General features: G+C 42.7%; 1 protein-coding gene across 2 annotated transcripts; it reads right to left on the bottom strand.

Moving 5' to 3' along the window:
* Positions 1-252: 252 nt before the first annotated feature.
* Positions 253-18460, bottom strand: CIAO3 (cytosolic iron-sulfur assembly component 3). Of its 2 annotated transcripts, none has more exons than XM_088152669.1 (11): positions 18306-18460; positions 11889-11984; positions 11191-11272; positions 10123-10252; positions 9159-9293; positions 6226-6344; positions 5559-5688; positions 4518-4590; positions 3482-3619; positions 2572-2729; positions 253-2030 (listed from the first exon to the last, which is right to left on the bottom strand). In XM_088152669.1, the coding sequence occupies exons 2-11, from the start codon at positions 11915-11917 to the stop codon at positions 1792-1794; spliced, it is 1233 nt and encodes a 410-aa protein (XP_088008795.1). In that variant the 5' UTR covers positions 11918-11984; positions 18306-18460; the 3' UTR covers positions 253-1791. The 2 variants fall into 2 exon arrangements, with proteins under 2 accessions (XP_088008795.1, XP_088008800.1); XM_088152674.1 differs by having other exon boundaries at positions 329-2030; positions 11191-11334; positions 18306-18400.
* Positions 18461-19990: the final 1530 nt, after the last annotated feature.

Raw genomic sequence — 19990 nt, 5'->3', positions numbered from 1 at the left:
TGCTTGCCAAGGCAAAGTGGCCTCCCTCCATTCTGCAAATGGAGAAGTAAAGCAGCATCCTTTCCTCCCAATTCTTAACTGCCCCGCTGAAAACGTGGCGATGAGCTTGGAAGGTAACTCCTTCCTCCTGTGCAGAAGGTAGGAGCTATGGAGCTGTACAAGAGGGAGGAGGGAAATACGTCATCGCCTGCCTCTCACCGCGCCATGAACTGAATGACAGCTATTTGTTCTTCACTTTTAATTAAAGGAAGCTTTTAAAAAGTTTGTTCTGTTGGGACTGAATCCAGCCTTTCCTTCAGGAACTCAAAGCAAGCATACGTACCATTCGCTCCCCCAAAATTTCCCACAATAACCCTATCTGGTAGGTTGAGATGATTGGCGAGACTGACCTCAAACCCCCCAGCTACCTTCCATGGCTGAGGACAGATTTGAGCCTGGGGCTCCCGGTCTTAGGCTGAAGCTTCACCATCCTGTCCATAAGCAATTTCAAAAGGAGCCACAGACTGGTGGGGGGAAACATCGTGAGTTAGAAAGGAAAGCCCTGAGCCACAAGGCAGGTTTGTCTTCTGAACACCCTCCGACCCACATCCCTCACTCAGAGCAGTAGTTCAGTACTTTGTAGAAATTTAGAAAGTATTTTAACATGGGCCTGCATCTTTTTAACAGATGGGAACAGGCTAATCAAGTTTATCTCCAAAGGCGAAATGTAAGCTATCTAGAATCTGGACGATAGGAAGTGTGCAAATGCTCATAAAAATAAATGAATCACATGGACTGTCAGAGTGAGGTCAATAGAATCCCAGAGCGGATCGCACAATCTGTCTCCAAGCCTGAATATATTCACCTTCACCAGACTGAAGAATTTTTTAGGCCTAAGCATATTTTCTCCCTTTTGTTCTCGTGCAGTGTCTGCAATTCCCTTAGTTGCGCATGCTCACTCCCCACATAAAGCTGGGGAGACTGAAACAATGCAACCATTCCACTGTGCTGCACCTCTCTTACTTTTTATAGAAAACTCCAGCACCCAGGCAGATATCAAGCTATTGCTTTCCGATACAAAGCCTCTTACCCACATGGCAGCCAATTTTTGGGTAGCCTTTGTAAAGATGAAGCATCACTCGGAGACATCATCAAGCTCGAGTATGCATATACAAAGCCATTATGTATATGTATGAGAGTCCAATCAGGGCGGGTTTATGCGCTTCTGCTCTCCCTACATTGCGTGCAGTTGGCCAAGGGCACCTATGTGCTCCACCCTGGGTCATGTGACTAGGAGGGGGCAGCCAAAATGGAGGACCTGGCAGCATTCCAAGCTGCCATTCAACTGCTCCGCCCACCTAGATGCATGGGGGGGGGGAGGTTTTCAGGGTTCTTTTTTCTCCGTAGCCCCCACAGGGACCCAAACCATTTTCAAACTCTTCCTTTGGTGCCTTCTCCCTGAATGCCAAATTTGGTCTGGTTCCATTTTGCTTTCACAGAGTTATCCAGATGGTGAGCTCCTTTTATAAATTCTTTCTAACCTTCTGTGGGAGTGAGAAAAAAAATAATAAAGTGGTGAGGCTGTAGAAGGGGTAAACTGATGGAAGAATTACACAGTCCAGTATAAGATCTGGTGAGGTAGAAGAAATTGGTTTGGGGAGCACTGTTGCCTGATTTGAAGCCAGATCCTCACTTTACAATTTTTTAAAATTCAAATATTTGATGTCACTGCTATCTGCTTAAGAATGAAACTTCTCTCAGCCTCATCTGGAGCAGCAAGGAATCTGCTAGATAACACATGGCTGAGCAACTTTACCACTTAATACTAAAGCCTGTGCTGGCTTTCTCCACAGCATGGTATTGTGTGTGCAGGTGCTTTTGAGCCTGCTCAGAAGTGGGACCACCAAGCCACTGGTCGTAGAGGTCCCTGATGGCTTTGTTCATCTCAGGGTCTTCTGGATGGACCATTTCGTACAGTCTCTCCACATGATGGAACAGATCCTTGCCGGATTCACCTTCTGCTCTGATCTGTCCCCCTCCATTTAAGCACCCTGGAAAACAAGGGTTTACAGCTGAAGGCAAATAAAGTATTTAGCTTAAACTTGCAGTTGCTAACTTGAAGGGAGGCTAGGGGATGTTGGACTTTTGATAGCACATTGTACGTTGGAAGCATGGAGCTAGTCTAGGTATAAAATGGAAAAGGGGGGACTGCTCACAAAATGTGGATATGCAGGACACTGCCTATGGCCTCTACTTACCTGGGTTTTAGCAGGGTGGTTGATGGGGGATAAGCATCCAAACCAAGCCCTGAATTGCCACTGCCCATCAGTTTCATTTTCTAAGTAAGTTTCCAAGACCTATTTGTGAACCAAAGGCATTCTTGGAAATAACTGTTTTGCATCATTCTTATTGGCAAGGAAAACGTTGCAGGGCACACTGGCACCCGTGTAGCCCCAGTGGAAACACTATTACCACCACTTACTCTCTTAAAGGGATCCCTTAAATATCCCCACAGAGCTCTAGTTCACTGTATCCGGCATTTCTTTCTTCCCTTCAAGCAATTTGCCACATCACACCTGTAGCCATCCTCACCTGAGGGACAAGCCATCACCTCGACATAGTGGTAGGGCAACTTTCCACGTTTCAGTTTCTGCACAAAGTTCTGGATGTTCCGAAATCCATACGCCAGGGCAAAGTGCAGAAGAGTCTGGCCATCCTTCTCCAGTGTCACCTCTTGAAAATCCTTGTTTCTGGATGGATGAACATTAAAGAACATAGAAGATGACAGCCAAACTGTTCCTTCTCCTGCCAGGCTCATGAGCAGAAAGCAGGCTGGGCTGCAGCAGCATCATGAATTGGGGAAAAACAGACAGGAAACGTACCCTCCAAATGAGAAGCTGGCTGGAGGAGAAAATGCCTTTCTTGCTGCTCGCAGAGCCCAGCAATACCTGGCACTTCTTTGTGGGACTGCACTGGCAAGGGTCCGAGCACTCACAGGCAGCAGCTATTCAATCTAAGGGCTCAGCGGCCTTCTGGTGGGGGTGGGGTGGGAGGTACTTCATATAGAAGGGATGAAAGCCCCAGTGGGCCAGGCAGTGATATAAAGCGCGCTGGGCATATAAGCAAGGTCAAAATTTTAACTCCTGGGCTTGGGGGAGGGGGTCTTTTCTTTTTTAAAACTATGCAGAGCCATTAGGTGATGCCCCCTGATCTTCGAAACTGATGCCGCAGACTCACAAGGTAGAAAAAGCCCAGTCTTGACAGATTGCACCTCACAAATTATTTCATAAAGCTTCAAAAGAGTAGGAAATCAAACCAATGAACTAGGACAGTTTTACCACCGAAATCTGGAACAACAGAAAGGGTTGCAGGGGTCACAAGACAATGGTGTGTACTACCATTGATCTGAGTGAATGTCACTCCCCTGTTCCCTTCTGGGAATGGAGAGAGAGGCAGGAGGAGGGTGGGGCAGAAGGGCTATGAAGCAACTTGAACTCCTTACTTCAGGGTCTTGTAGTGAAGTTCCTTTACTGGAATGCCAAAGAGCTCCTTTGCTGCATACTTGAACGTGTGCTCCAAGTACCCCCCAGAGCCACCTCCAGAATGGCCAGAGAGCTGTTCTTCTAAAAGGTTGCCAAACCTACAGCAGAAATGCCATAAAGTCAAACTCAACTCCATGGATGCTAGATCCATGTAGCTTCCTTTTCTTGACTTCCCAATCTAGTCAACAATCATGGGATTAGCTTTTCCAAGACCACCCAAGATTGGCTAAGGGCTACTATTCAATGGGCTCTAGTGACTCCAAGTATTCTTGGGCACATTATGGGAATGGATTTCTGCCATCTTCTTCCAGGAAGTTTTTTCACTTCTCAGTTTAGTCTACAGCCCTTCACCTTCCTGGTGGTCACCCATCTAAGTGTTCACCAGGTCCAGTCCTGTTTAAACTTTCCAACAGCAGCCCAAGCTAGCTAGGTGTTGCCCTTAAATATTACATATCACCAAATGCCCAGCAGTGTGCCAGGGAAAGCAAAGCCCAATTTAGAGAGAGAGGAGAGGGCATCAGCACTGCATCCAAACCTCACCACTGGAAGCCACCCTCAGCCTCTTCTGGAATGGCAGCAGACACGGTTAGTTGCTTATCACTAGACAGGTGGCAAATGTGAACACTTTCAGATGTGGCTGATCTCTAACTCCAGCATACCCCATTAGTGAGGGATGCTGTGAGTTACAGTTGGAAGAGGACAGATCACCTTGGCCACACTCTTGAGTTGAGATGAACAATTTTTCCTGGGCCAAACTTGGCCTTTAAAAAGGTGTGCAACTCCAAATCAAAGTGAGTACAGCCAGGACAAAACTAAAACTAGCTCACTTGGTCAAGGCACCTGGATACATCTGTTAGTGAGCTGTAATGGCAAGAAGAAGGGTGCATCATGCTTCTCCTGGCCACAGAGACTCCTCTTTAGCTGAATATGTTGCAGAAGAAGCTGGAGAAAACAGACTGCAACTTAGCAAACAGAAGAATTCTCAGTGGCTCTTACATGCTATCCAAAGGCACAGGATGCACTTCAGGAAGGGATACTCCCTCCTGGTCCAGCAACTTTAAGACTTCTCCTGAAACAGAGAAAAGAGATGTGACAATCAACCTCAAGCAGACCGAAGAGACCAAGCCCTGGCCCAGAACAGAGACGAGAAGCTTCACAGGATTCCAAGGCAATCCCGTGTAAGCCTCGCTGGCACAGAGGGGACAACTTCTAGGTGGCTGTAGCAAGAAAGCTAAATGAGTTGTACATCATTAACATGAATCCAATATTTGATTTATGTTTATTTTATTTATTTTTCCTACTAGGGGGGAACCTCTATTTTGTTAAAAAGGAAATGTTAACACTATTTTTAGTTTATGTTACATGCTCTCAAATAATAGGAACTAAAATTCAGTGGTGGGGGGGAAGTCCTATGGCTAGAAAAAACAGGGTTAGGGATTTGTCCAGTTGACCCCCTGCCCTGGGTTTGCTCTAGCTACCAAAGAGAATACAATCCTTTCTTCCAGTCACCGGCTCCTCTTTGTATCTTGAAGCCATGTTCAACCCATTACTTAGATTGCAAGCTTGCTGGAGGCAGAAATAACCAGGTTTCTGGGATCTGCCTCAAGTCTATGGGATCAGGTAGTCTATTAAAAATAAAATAAATAACAGATTCCTTCTTATGGTAAATACTAGGGCTGCACAAAATGTCCCAAATCTGACATGGTTGGAGCAAAAAAACCCCATCTCATTTTGAACTCAAAACATTTTGAACTCAGAAATCCAGATGTGTGAGAAAAATTGATTTCTAACTCAAAGTGTTGCACATTTTATTTGCACACCCCTCGTAAATACATCAAGAGAGTAATCTGCATTGTCTCTTTGCCCCCAGTTGTGTGGCAACAGTACTTATTTGGAACTTTCACCTCTCCATTTGTGACAAATGAGACCCTGGCCTCCACCGAGATTTCCGTCAGAGCAGAATTAATTCATGAAAGGGATCAAGGCAGGAGAACTAGGGTCCTTCCCTCTCAAAGACTGTTTAGATCTTCACTTTACCTGTGGTAATCACACAGTCAACCTCACGAGTTTGGTGCTCTTGAACGAAGAAATCTGGCCTGGAAGCTTCTAGCTTTTTGTCATAGCAAGGCATCACAGTTACATGGTAAATTTGGTCTGGTGTCAGGCACTGGAACAAGAGAGTTTCAAAACTGCACTGAAACTGGCAAAATAATGCCTAGTCCTAATTCCTGTTTCCAACAGTGGATGCAAGTGAACAAAGGACAGGACCACCTCCCAATCTGGGACCTGAACTGTCTAGCAATCAGAGGTTAACCACACAGCTCATCCTTCTCCTTCCCCAAAGCGTTTATACCTCTTTCCCCCTCTGCTCTCTCTAGATGATGGTTAGGGGATTCTGGAAGGTGTAACCTCTATCTATCAGAAGAGAGATAGAGAACGACTGGTCTAAACCCGTCCCAGTGAGGGCATTCACATCATGGGTAGATCATTTCATAGGAAAGAAACAGCTGGCTACCCCTTTGGGAAAACACACACACGAAACAGAAACAGCAAATTCTGTGTTTGCAGGGGGAGCAAAGGCTCTGAGCTACAGCTGCAGCTGATCTTTGTAGCGCATTTGCCAGTTTATCCTTTGGCTCCGGTGGCTTCCAAACTTCCTATTATGTCCGCTCCCTTGTGAGAAAAGTTTGAGCGAGAGCAATACCTGCTGTTTGGCAAAGTAGTCCTTAACCAGGGAGCCCATGATCTGCTGGGGTGATCTGGTAGTGCTGATATATGGGATGATAAAAGTCCCGTGGGTTTTTTCAGCATAACAGATCCAACCTGTAAGAGAAACATTTTTAAGAATTAAACCAATCCTGCTGTCCATCTCTGATTTAGATCAATGAAAGCTATATAGCAAAGATGGGCCATGACCCAATTTAAAAATATGGGAAAGAGTTACACAAGGAATCATTTTCCCACCCATTAAACTGAATATAACCAGACACGTAAATACATATGAAGCCCCACACAGCTGGGCAAGACAACAGAAGCAAGAACTACACAGATTTTGGTATGGTATATTGAATGCTACTTTTGACATAAATACAGCATCTTGGAAATTGCAAGAGGAATTTCCCAGCCTCCTTCACAGTGAGTTCATGAAGGCACAGTGAAACACTGTGAAACACTTTTTCCCATTTCCCCTCCACCCCACAGGCTGAATGCTGTTTACAAAATCTTCTGTCTCTTGATCCATTATGTCTCCTCTTTTTTTTCATGCCTTTCCCAGCCTCTGCAACATCTCTCACAGTATGGAAGCCAGGTGGGGCCTATGTAAGTCTCAAGATTGCCTGCTTGATTCTGAAAAAGCAAGTACAGGTAGTCCTCATTTAGCTACCGCAACTGGAACTGGCAACTTGGTCGTTAAACAAAGCGGTCACTAAATGAAAAATCGCATGAAGGCGACCACGATTTTACTTAAGCTTCCCTTTGCTTACAGCATCAGAAGGATATGACTCCAAACAGCCAGGTGAGCCCAAACAGCAGGGAAGGTTTCTGGAACTTGATTCATGAGGAAGCCAGGTGAAAAGGCAAACCCTATAGCCCTTTTTCCCCACTCTGCCCTTTGGAATACTGGGATAATTAGCAAGAAGGGAATTCATGTTTGTATTTACATTCATTGGAGAGAGTAAGGAAGCACACAATGGGGAATACACATCAAAAGGAATTTGCTAGCTCCAGCTGTTTACCTAGGGCACTTGGCTGGGAGCCCCAGCCACTTACAAGCGAAAGAAATCGATTAGGCTCTTGTCAGTGTCAGGCAGAGAAAAGCAGCTCAGGAAGAGATAGCTTGTTTAGCCAAACTCTCTGTTGGTGGGGAGTGGGGGGTGGAAGAGAGAGAGAAGAGATAGGGGACAGCACAGGACAGATGTATGCCCACTGCAATGGCAAATATGTGACTGAGAGATGCTGCAAAGGTCATGAATGCAGGCACTGGTTGCAAAGTTACTTTTTCATCACTATCATAACTGCGAATGGTAATCTCCAAGGCAGTCACTAAGCAACAACTATCTGTACAAGTAGTCCTCAAGTTACGACTATTCGACATTGCCACAGTGCTGAAAAAGGAGATGTATGACTGGACCTTGAAGTTGTGGCCATCCCAGCATCCTTGAGTCATGTGATCACAATCTGGATGCTTGGCAACCCATACGCAGTTATGACCAGTTGCCAAGCACCCACTGATCACATGATCACCATTTACAACCTTCCCTGCCAGCTTCCCCCAAGCAAAATCAATGGGAAGCAGGCAAGGAAGTTGCAAGTCACTGGGCTGAGCCTTTCTTCATTCATACTGCACCTCCTTCCCTGCTTTGCTCGCACAAACCCTGCACCCTCTTTCCTCTGCCTCCCTGCACTCACACATGTGCAAACACCCCACACCCTCCTTTCACAGCGATCACATACTCCTTCCCTTGCAATCGCATACATGTATGCGTGTACCCCACACCCTTTTTCCTCAGCCTCCCTGCACTCACATTCATGCACGTACTCTGAGCCCTCTTTCCACAGCCTCCCTGGGATCACAACATGCACACACATATCCTGTGTCCTCTTTCCCTGACCTCCCTGCAATCACACACATGCAAACACACACTTAACCTTCTTTCCTTGGCCTCCCTGCGTTCACATGCATCCCACGCCCTCATTCTCTAGCCTTTCTGAGCTCACACCACATGAAGCACCCTCTCCCCTGATTTGCGCACAGCCTGTGCTGGGCCTCCCAGGGCCTTCACCACCCACCTGCAGCACCTCCGCGCTCCTTACCTGGGACTCCTTCCGCTTCCTGCTTAATGACTGATGTGTCTTGGGTTAGACAACAACCAGGACTGCCTGGATTGCCATTGCTAAGTGATGCAGTCATGTGATATCACGCTTTATGACTGTATCACTTAGTGACAGGAATCCAGTCACAACTGCAGTCGTAACTTGAGGACTACCTATATGCAAAACTCCCAACCTAGACTGGCCACTTGTGAACTGCTATTACATTAGGAAGTTTTTTCTAATATTCAGTTGGAATCTGCCTTGCTTTAATTTTAGATCAGGGTCCCTCACTCTGGATGACAACCCTTCCAGGTACATAAAAATCCTGTCATTTCCCCCTCAGCCTTCTCTCCACAAGGCTAAAATAATTTGGAAGACATGCTTTGGATCTGCATAAATGCAAGCACAGCCCCAATCTTCTATTAACTCTCATTCACTTTAATGAGGTGACACCTTAAAGAAATAGCTACGTATTTCCAGTTTCTTTCAGAGGCCTGAAAAAAGTCATACTCAAAAATGAATGACAGAAGATGCTATGCCAACACAAGAGCTGAAGCACTTCTTCCAAATCCTTTTCAAGGTGTGCACAACCTTACTAGACATTCCCATCTCTCTGTCTCCCTCCAACGACTTTGTTCTAGTTCCCTGATCACACTGCTTGCTCTTCTCTAATTACCTTTGCATTTCTCTAAAATGTTCGCTGAAATTTCTTAAAATGTGGTGCCCAGAATTGGAGCCAGTTATGGTGGTTAGGCGTAGGGCACATTAAGTCAAGGAGAGCCTTGCTTCAGTCTTCACTCCCCTCTGGTGCCGTGAGACACTTACCAGGGCAAGCAGCAGCTAATACGGGCAAAGCCTTCTTATCTTCTGCTTGTTTCCGGAAACGTTGCACAAATTCCCGCTGGCTCTCCAGCAAACTGAAGTTCCTGGAGAAAGTTGTGTCAAAGACATAGTGCACCCCTAGTAAGAGAGGAGGAAGAGAAGTGTTGAGTAGGTACTACGAGGAGGTGCATTTCAGGCTGACATTTGGTCAACTCAACTGCAGCAAGGAAGAGGCTGCAGCCATCAATCAGCAGCAACATTTCATAGGATGCATGATTCTATTATTTCAGTAGCTCATGTCAAGCCCTGTGCAGCTGGGCAAGACAACTAGGAAGAATTGTACAGATTTCACTAAGGTATCTTTAATGCTAGCCTGGAACAGAATCTTGAAAACCATAAGAAGAATTTCCCAGCCTCATTTATAGTGAGTTCTTTACATGCTTTGAAATGCTTCTTCCCAGTTTCCTGCCACGTAGGCTGAGTTGCCATTTATGAGATAGGTTGCCATCAGATTCACCTTCTATCGCTTGGCTCTTTTCACTGCTCTCTCTTCCATTCTTTTCCCAGCCTCCCCACAGTCTTGAATGCAAATTAAAGTATTAGCGTTACATTTGCAGCACTGAATGTTCGATTTCTCTGCAAAAGTGTTTTGAAACAGCATAAACCAGTATTCACAACTTCCCAGAAATATGACTGAATTATCATTATAATTTGGCATAAGATGAGCAAAAATATAAAAGGGAGCAAGTATTTTAAACTTGTTTTTTTTCCCCTCACTTTCCCCAAATTTCTGCTATTAATACCGCTTAGGTGCAACACACAAATGACTTTGATTTGGATTATTTCATCAGGTTAACAGGCTTATCATCCCTTTTGAGAGTTTTAAGGAGCAAAGTGGCTGAGAGATGACACTGCAGCCTTTATATGCAAACCTCTCAGCACCATGTTCAAATCGAACACTACTCACCTAAATTCTTTAAGAAGCCTGTCAGCTTCTTGGCTGTGTCTAAGGGAGTCAGTTTGAATCTTGCAGCTAAAGAAGCTCTAGACTGTGGAGATACAGACACCACCACCAGTTTCTTGGAAGAAGTGGATGCCTTTTAGTTTAAAAAAAAAAATCAAGGGAAGAAAAAAACGTAACTCCAGTGGCCTAACACGCTGATATTTGTATAACATAAAGCAGGCGAAATATTTCCATGTGTTTGATAAACTATACCTCTTTGCCAGAGGAGCTAAGGGGTAATATTAAAGGTAATGTCTTTCTAGGGCATTTTTTCTTTCTCTCTCTTTCTCCCTCCCTCTCGCTCTTTTTTGGTAGGGAGGGAGTCTTAACCTACAGCCCTGAGGTTTCCTCATGGTCTCCCATCCAAACTCTAAACAAGCCCAACTCTCCTTAGTTCTGGAGCTCCGGTAACATCAGCCAGAGGCTACCACCTCCTAGGGCACTAACAGAACTATAATTAAAACAAACACACATCAATCAATGCTTTAACAAAAACACATCTGCCTTCCAGTGGAAGGGTAACAAAGCTCAGCAGGGAATTTCAGGGCCAGGGAAAAAGGCTCTTTCTATCTGGAATCTCATTTGGACTGCCATGAAAAGTGAGAGGCAGCACACCTGAACATACTACTGCTGGCTTGAAAATAATTTACTCCTTTACTCAAGTGCAAAGGAGAACAGGAAGAACTTGTTTTTGCCCTCTGTAGTAGCAAGGAATGAAAAGAAAAGCCAACTCTTTCAGAATCTTTGGCAAGTTCATTTATAAAACTCATCCACTGATCTTGTAGGAACTGGGCAAGAATTCATTTATTTTTACAGTTTAACTCCTCTAGTCATAGGGCACTCAAGGTAGATAATGATTAAAAAATTGCAACAGAAAAAGAGAAAGTTGGAGGCCATTAAGATGTAAGTCCCTGCTTGGTGCAGGCATCAAAATTAAAGCCTCAACTCGAACACACTGTCTCTGGGTCCCTGGATCCAATTTATTCCCTCAGCCCTGTTGAATTCATATTACTAAAATACTGAACCACATACCTTATTGGCATTTAACACTTTGCAGAGCTCTTCATGGCTCTGCTGAGTGATCAGGACACTCTCTGCCGATGTGATGCAGCCACTGCAAGCCAAACAGTCATTGAGAGTAATTTTGGCCTTTTCCAACTTTTGTGACCCTCCATCCTAGGAAGGAAGCCATCGAAGGGACGGCGGTCAGCTTGTAAGCATCCTGAAAAAAGTAATTACGATGGGCATCCACAGGGAAGGTCAAAAAAGTCAGGATGATAGCTGTGACTGCACAAATGAGCCCCCACCCCTTTCTTATGTGCAGCACAGTCGTGGCTACCATCTTGACCTTTCTGACACACATACACACACACAGACACTCCTGGTCACTTCCCATTTTTCTTACATAATTCCCCCGTCAAGGACAATAGAGATGTTACAGAGTTCTTTTGCTCTGCTCCACAGAGAGATTTCTGCTAGACTGTATCCTTGAGGACACTAATCAGCTGTCACAAGCTTGGGTTCCGCAGCAAAAACAAAGATAATTTTCTGATTATGATAAAAACGAACCACCTGAGTGGTTCCTCAAATCTAGAGCTCCTTCCAGCACAGCAAAAATCCTGCTAAAGTTGGTTTGTGCTGCACAGTTGCGGACCACCGTAAAAAATGTTGAAAAAGGCTTGTTCTATAGTCCCCAAGACACACTCACACAAGGGAAAGAAAAACTTTACCTGGTCAACTTGGAAGTAACTTCCATCATCTTCAATACGGATCTTAGCTGCTGCTTTCCCAGGCTTCTTGTCAACTTTGATTGGTTTTATGCATTCCTAAAACAGAAATCAAACAACCAAATCGAACAACCACGGGCCAACAAAAATCTGTAACAAAAACTAGCTGTCTCCCCCCCACAAAAAAACCTAACCCTAATGTGGAATTAAACATTTGAAGATGAACTTGATCCAAGCTTCCTAGATGAATTGCAAATATTGCTAACTGTGATCTTAAGGAGAAAAAGGGACAGTGGGGGAATTCTGTCTTGGCAATGCAGCACTGAGTTTAAATTGAAAAACTTGCAGCCCGACTACCCACCAGATGGCTGGCATTATATTCATCCCCTCTGCCTCTCAAAACCTCTGTGAGACGACTAAGTTAGGGGCCACAGGCATAGAATTTTCCAAGCTTACAACATAGATATGGATTTTAGATGCCTAACATGGAATATAAATGGACCCAACACTCCTCAAAAGAGAAGAAAAAGTATTTCATTATTTGAAAAAACTGAAACAAGATGTACCATGCTTACAGGAAATCCATATAAGAAAAAAGGATGAAAAATTATTTATTTATTTATTTATTAAATTTGTATGCCGCCCACCTCCCCAATTATTTATTTATATTTCAAATTTAGTCACCATCCATCTTACTGAAAGAGTGACTCTGGGCAGTTTTACAAAAGTTTACAAAAGTTTGGGACAACAATTTATATCTGCAAGATCAGTGAAGAAAAATGGGTTGTTTTGTACATAAACCCACAATCACAACCAAAATTTATAATAAATGATGACATTGGTAGATACGTAGGAGTAAAGTGGAATGAGACTAAAATTATGATAATGGGAATATATGCACACAATTAAAACAAAACGATGTACTTTAAAGGAATTATGGAAAAATTAATGGATCTGACTTATGAAAATTGGGGTCTCCTGGGAGACTGGAATGGAGTGGTTTGTCCAGAACTAGATAGAACCTCTGTGAGAGGAATCAAACTAATGCAAGGTAAACTGCCAAAAATATTTTTTGAAATGATGGAGAACTTTGAACTCATAGATATATGGAGACACATAAATAGTAACTCTAAAGAATATACGTACTTTTCTGAAAGACACAGATCTTTTTCAAGAATAGATATGTTTGGGGTTCCTAAGAAATCAGCTATATGTATTAGTAAAGCAGAGATACTACCAAAACCTTTTTCAGATCATAATCCAGTAACTGACATATAAGGAGAAAAGCAGAACTTACATATGGAGGTTAAATGAGACTTAGTTATAAAAAGAATCAGTAATTGAGGACTGTAAAAAAGAACTGAGATATTTTTTAAGAATAATCTACATAAAAGTACAGACATAAGGGCAACATGGGATGCATGTAAAGCTTTTATGAGAGGTCAATTTTTATGGCAGAATGTCAAATTGAAAAGACAGAGAGAAGAAAAGAAGGTCAAGATCCGACCTTAACAAAAAATCATCAACCAATTTCATTACTGAATAATGATTACAAAACATTTACTATGATTCTAACTGAAAGAATGAAAAGTGTCTTGCAAGATTTAATACATGAAGATCAATGTGTGTTTCTTTTATTGGCATTTTTTTGTGAGTGTGAATCTACTTTTGTTGTACTATATTTAGATCTATGCATTTCCATGAGAAAGTTGTCTTTTTTTATCTACTTTGCGCTGATTGGGACAGACTTGTAAACAAGGTAATAGATTTCTAGAACTTGTCGTGAACTTTTTTTCTCTCCTTAAGGCATAATTTGATTTATGTCCACTAGAGTGTGCTATTGCCTAACTAATGGACAATTATTTATATATTAATTGATTTCTAGTTGACTTTTTGGCTGATATTTCTGGTTATTATATTTGAAAAATGGCATCTAAGAGATTGTAGAGACATGGATATGGGGACTTTGACTTCTTAGATGTTCGATGACTTTTCTGTTAAAGTCACTCAGGCTATAGACGCTAAATTTGAAACAATTAAAAAAGTGGATAAAAAATGGAACAGATGGCTGCTGATGTAAAACGAACTACTGACAAGGTAGAGGTATTGGAAAACAGAATGGATAACAAGGACACAGAAATGGAAAGAGGGCTGGATAATTTTGCCTTACTTGAACTTAGGGAAGATGAATTCTGTCTAAGATTAAGAGCTATTCCAGAAAATCTGCAGGAGAATATTAGACAGCTGGTTGTGACTACCCTGTCCAATTTATTAAACTGGGAGGAAGAGAGGATGGAACAGGAAGTGGACAAGGTATATCATATAAATTCACACTTTGCAACTGTTGGAAAACTTCCTAGAGATGTCATGGTTTATTTTTTGAGAAGAATGGCAAGAGAACAAGTACTACAACGTCATTTTGATTCGAGATTAAAAATTGGCAGTACAGATATAATTGTGTTAAAAGAAATTCCTATCAGAATTTTGAGAAAGAGAAAGGAATATACCTTTCTGACAGAGATTTTAAAAAAGAGGAAGATTTCATTTCATTGGGGCAAATTGGAGGGGGTGATTTTTACCTTCCAACAACAAAGATTCAGATTAAATTCGGTTCAAAAGGCCAAAATTTTTTTGGCAAGATATGGATCTGAACTACAACAGGAATCAACGGAAATGGACTTACAGGGAGAGCAACAGTTAGAAGAAGAGGCTGGTGCACAGACTGCCGAGATGGGTGCTACAGCTGAAGACTTTGACAAATTGTTTCCTTAACTATGGATTACAAATATTTAACTGGGAAAATTAATGGGGCAAATCTCCCACAGAAAAGAAGAAAATTACACATATTAGAAAAAAGATGAAAATATTTGATTTATAAAACTTTGGGTGAAGAATTTATATCTGCAAATGAAAAAAAAAGTAATGGAGTTGCTTTATATATTAAATCACATTTGAAACCACAGCTTTTACTAACAGATGAAAATGGTAGATTTTGCAGATGTTGCAGTGGAGATTGAGATGCAAGGAGTTAAATCCATAATTGTTGGGTTGTATGTTCCTAATGAAAATAAAGGAAATTTTTAAAACGTCTTATAGATCAATTGACATCTTTTACATATGAAAATTAGTGCTTGATGAGAGATTGGAATGGAGTAACCTTGCCTCAAATGGATAAAACTTCTGGAAAAGAAATTAAACTTAATCAAGGGAAACTGCCCAAGTCCTTTTTCGATTTGATTGAAAATCTGACTCTGATTCCTGGAGACAGAAAAATGGAAATGGTAGGGAATATCCCTTCTTCCCAGAGAGACATAAATCTTTTTCTAGAATTGATATGATATAGATTTCAAAGATTTTGGCAAATAGGATTAGTAAGAGTGGACATTTTACCAAAAATCTTCTCTGACCATAATCCAGTTACATTGATACTCAAGAGGAAATCTACAACATTTAGGTGGAGATTAAATGGATCATTATTACAAAAAGAACTGGTGGTGAACTAATGTAAAAAGAAGTTAAATGAATATTTTGATAACAGTTTGGATAAAGGAACAGATTTAAAAACTGTCTGGGATGCTAGTAAAGCAGTGATGAGAGGTTACTTCATTCAATACATTTGTGCACTTAAAAGAAAGAATCAAGAAAAAATTCAAGCTATTTTAGAGGAAATAAAGAAAAAAGAAGAGGATCTACAAAATGCACCAACAGACTCTGCTATCTTGCATTAAGTTAACTTCTGCGACAGCAATTATCTAAGTAAATTAAAATTTACAAAACAAAAATATTTTGAATTTTCAAATAAACCAGGGAGATGACTTGCAGATAAACTGAGAAAGGAGAGAGACAAGAAAATAATAATGAAAACTCAAGAACAAAATGTTACCCTCACAGTTAGTGCAAGTATTCAGAAATCCTTCCATAACTTTTTTTCAAACTTGTATAAAAGACAAGGGGTTTCATTGGAACAAACTAATGAATATTTAAAGAAAAAGAATCTACTCAACCTCTCACAATTTCAGAAACAAAGTATGACTATTTTGAAATATCAGAAGCTGTTAAAAAGGCCAAAACAGGGAAAGCCCCTGGACCAAGTGGGTTGACAAGTTCTTTACAAATGTTTTGAAGATGAATTGTTATTGCCACTCAAGTGAGTGATGAAGTGATTTTAGGGGGCTCAGCAATGCCAGAGACTTGGAAAGAAGCTAATATAGCATTATTGCCAAAAGAAGGTCAAGACCCAACTATAACTAAGAATTACAGACTGATTTCTTTGCTAAATAATGACCATAAACTCTTTACATCAATATTAGCAGAGATTGAAGATGCTTTTATTGGGCTTTACACATGAAGATCAATGTGGTGTCTTACCTAAAAAGGAAATTGAGAGACAATGTAAGAATTGTATTGGATATAGTAGAATATTTACAACAACACAATGAGAAGCAAGCAGCGTGGATTTTCTTGGATGCGGAGAAAGCCTTTGACAATTTAAATTGGATATTTCTGTTTAAAGTCTTGGAAGATATGGACTTTGACAAGAATTTTCTTCAAGAGATTAAATCAATATACACTTCCCAAAAGGCAAGTATTATTGTTAATGATGAGTTAACAAAACCTCGTGAGATACAGAAAGGGACAAGACAAGGTTGTCCTTTGTCCCCTTTACTTTCCATTTTAATTCTGGAAGTGTTAAATAGAGATATTAGACAAGATGTGAATATAAAGGACTTGCAAATCAAAAAAGAGGTTTATAAATTAAGAGCTTTTGCGGATGATTTAGTTTTGATTTTATAGGAACCTCAAAATGGGACTGAATGATCAAGAAACGTTGATGAAGAAGTCTGGTTTTAAAATTGAGGTTAAATATCTAGGGGCTACACTGACTAATACGAATTGTATGTTATACCAGAATAATTATGTTAAAGTTTGGAATGATATTAAAAAAGACTTAATGAGATGGGACAAGTTACAATTGTTATTGTTAGGTAGAATTTCAGTAATTAAGATGAATGCTTTTCCGATAATGCTTTTTCTTTTTCAGACAATACTGATATTGACAAATGATGCATTGTCTGTGCCAAAAAGGTCTTGCAGAAACCGGAGGGTGCAAAGATAGCATCTGTAAGAGCATGGGGGAGGCAGCAAATGATGACATGTGTAGCACAATATCATCACACCAGTGACGTAACTTGTTTGCTTCAGACATCATGGCATGATTACTGAGCAGAGGGTTGGGACTTGATGTCTCAGGGATCTATGTTCTATATTATTGTTTAATTGTTAGCTACCTTAATCTGCCATTGATTAGAAAGGCAGGGTATGAATTGTAAAAATAAATTAATTCCTGCCCAGTTCCTGCAAGAAAAGTGGACAGTTCAATTTCTTATCTTGCTGAGAATTTGGGAAGGCTCACTTTTCTTCCCCCTTAATTTTTTTCTAACATGACTTGTGTACTTGACTCAGATGTCATTACATTCTTATCGAACTGTAATCACAATTACGTAACGATGGTCACACGTTCGTGTTCACGTCATTACAGTTTATTATAGGCACTGCCAATGTGCACCTTTGTGCAACTCTTTAAAGCAGCGATGTCTTCCCAAGTCCACGTGGGAGCTGGGAAGGCAGCCGCAGAGTCGCAGGAAAGGACGGAGCTGCTTCGAAGAGTTGCAAAGTGCTGCTGTTTGGGTCTCTGTGCAGTCCAAGGCGTCTTTCTGGAACTAACGCTGAAGCACTGCCTGGCCCCGCTCTGCACATCGTCAGAGCACTCTTGTCCTCAGGATAACTCCACCTGTTACAAAGGTAGCTCAGTACGGCTGCCGGAGCAGAGGAGTCAACGGTAAGAACTGCAAGAGGACCGTCGCCCCACCCGCCGCCGCCTGCCCTCCCGCTCCGCCCCACTGTCACAATACGGGGCATCCAGTCCAGCCTCCCTGTCCTCCTGCCGCCCGCTGGACGCGTCCCTAGAGCCCCCAAGGCCGGACGGGAGGGAGGACGGGAGGGAGGGCGAGAGCAGCCTCGAAGCCTGACGCCCAGGAGGAGGGGGCGCCAGGGGCCGCCGCGTCAGCAGCCACCGCTCCGATCCCCTTTCCAGCCACCCAAGTTGGCTGCCGCGGTCACAGCTGCCGGCAGCGAACGCCGCCATTCTCCTCATCTTCCCAGCATCCCCCAACCGCAACGGAAGTGGTAAAAAGCCCGCCCTCACTGCTGTTACTTTGGCACAGCCACGGCTGGATGAAACGGAGCAGCAGCCTCTTCCCACCGAGCCTCATGGCGGCCTCAAAACCGGCCAGCCCGCTCAGCCTCTGCGAGTCGAGGAAGCCGACGGCGCTCGCCTGCCCGCCCGCCCGACAGGGCAAACGTAGCGTCGGTCAGGAGGAGCAACCCCCGCCCCTCCCATCCACCCACCCACCCACCCACCTGCGAGGGCCCGATGAAATCGTCCAGGTCGGTCAGCTGCAGAGCTCCGCTGAAGGGCGACACCGCCGCCATCTTCCTCCGGCCGTAAAGCGCCCGCCGCGCCGCCGCAAAAGGCCGCGATTCCCACAGGCGCTGCAAAACCCTTCTGCCGTAAGAGCGACCTCCCAGGCGCGCGCGAAATGAGCGGAGGGGGCGGGGCGGAAGAGGCGGCCTTCCCTCCGGGAGCGCGCTTCGGGTATTGTTGCACTGCCTCTTTTATAAAAACGTGTGCCTACATTTTATGTCCACCGTATTAATTTAATTTCTGGATCATTCAGATTTATTGTACGCACAGTTGTTGTTAGCTGACCAGTCTGATTCAGTTTCTTTGACTGGCCAAATATTGTCTTCCTGTTTGTAAAAGCTGCAGTATCCAGTCATATTGATTATTCAGTTATTGCTCTTTATTTTGATCGCTTATTTTGTAAGCTTACGTTTTTACCTTCAAAGCATTTTTTTAAAAAGTAAAATTAAATCTAAACACTTTTTCCAAAATGTCAGATGAGTCCCTAGATATCTACTTACTGGTAACTCATAACTGGTGGGGCTGTTCGTTTTAATCTTTTAAATGCCCCAAATCACTTGAGTGAGATGGGCAGCTATATACATTATATACATAAATAAAATAAATAAACTTGTTGAAGAGGCACAGGATCAGCGGAGACCCAGTTTCAGTGAAGGTGCCTTGTTTCTCTATTCATTAAACAGGTACATAAAAAGGGCAGCGTTTTAGCCACCATCTTTAGTTTTCGACCTTCCTCCAACACCTCTGATTCACAGTGTCTAAATTTGTGCTGTGGCATTGGGATTAATACTCCCACTTATTAATAATTCTAATTGCTATTGTGACCAGGAGGCTGTTACCTTCTCCTGATTGACCACTTTTCAGAAACCCCTAAGAAGGTCGCAAAATGTTTATCGGTAGCTATAGCTGTTAAAAACCGTCTGGTTCCTCCTCTGCTAAAAGCTTTAGGATTTTCTTGCAATGTTTAAAATTTTCTTGTATAATTATTGTATTATATGCTGGTCTTTTATTGTATTTGGTCTTGGACCATAAATAAATTTTGATTGATTGATCAATTGCTAGCCATTTCTTTGATGCTTTAATTGAGCTGCTGTTGTTCAGCCGTTAAGTCGTGTCCGACTCTTCGTGACCCCATGAACCACATCGCGCCAGGCCTTCCTGTCCTTTACTGCCTCCCTGAGTTTGCTCAGTTTCATGCTCATTGCTTCAGGGATGCTATCTAACCATCTCATTCTCTGCCATCCTCTTCTCCTTTTGCCTTCCATCTTTCCCAGCATCAGGGTCTTTTCCAAGGAGTCCTCTCTTCGGATTAAGTGGCCAAAGTATCTGAACTTGAGCTTCATTATCAATCCTTCCAATGAGCAATCAGGGTTGATTTCCTTTAGGATTGACTGGTTTGACCTCCTAGCAGTCCAGGGGACTCTCAAGAGTCTTCTCCAGCACCACAGTTCAAAGGCATCAATTCTTTGGCGCTCGGCCTTTTTTATGGTCCAGCTCTCACAGCCATACAATACTACTGGGAAAACCATAGCTTTGACTATGCGGATCTTTGTCGGCAAGGTGACGTCTCTGCTTTTTAATATGCTATCTAGGCTTGCCATGGCTTTCCTCCCAAGGAGCA

This window comes from Python bivittatus, unplaced genomic scaffold, assembly GCF_059951505.1.
Source record: "Python bivittatus isolate LINGU-HERP-01145 unplaced genomic scaffold, Pbiv_v1 ctg000030_np1212, whole genome shotgun sequence".
Taxonomy (NCBI): domain Eukaryota; kingdom Metazoa; phylum Chordata; class Lepidosauria; order Squamata; family Pythonidae; genus Python; species Python bivittatus.
The sequence above is the reverse complement of the archived record's forward strand: the minus strand, read 5'-3'. Positions and strand labels throughout refer to the sequence as shown.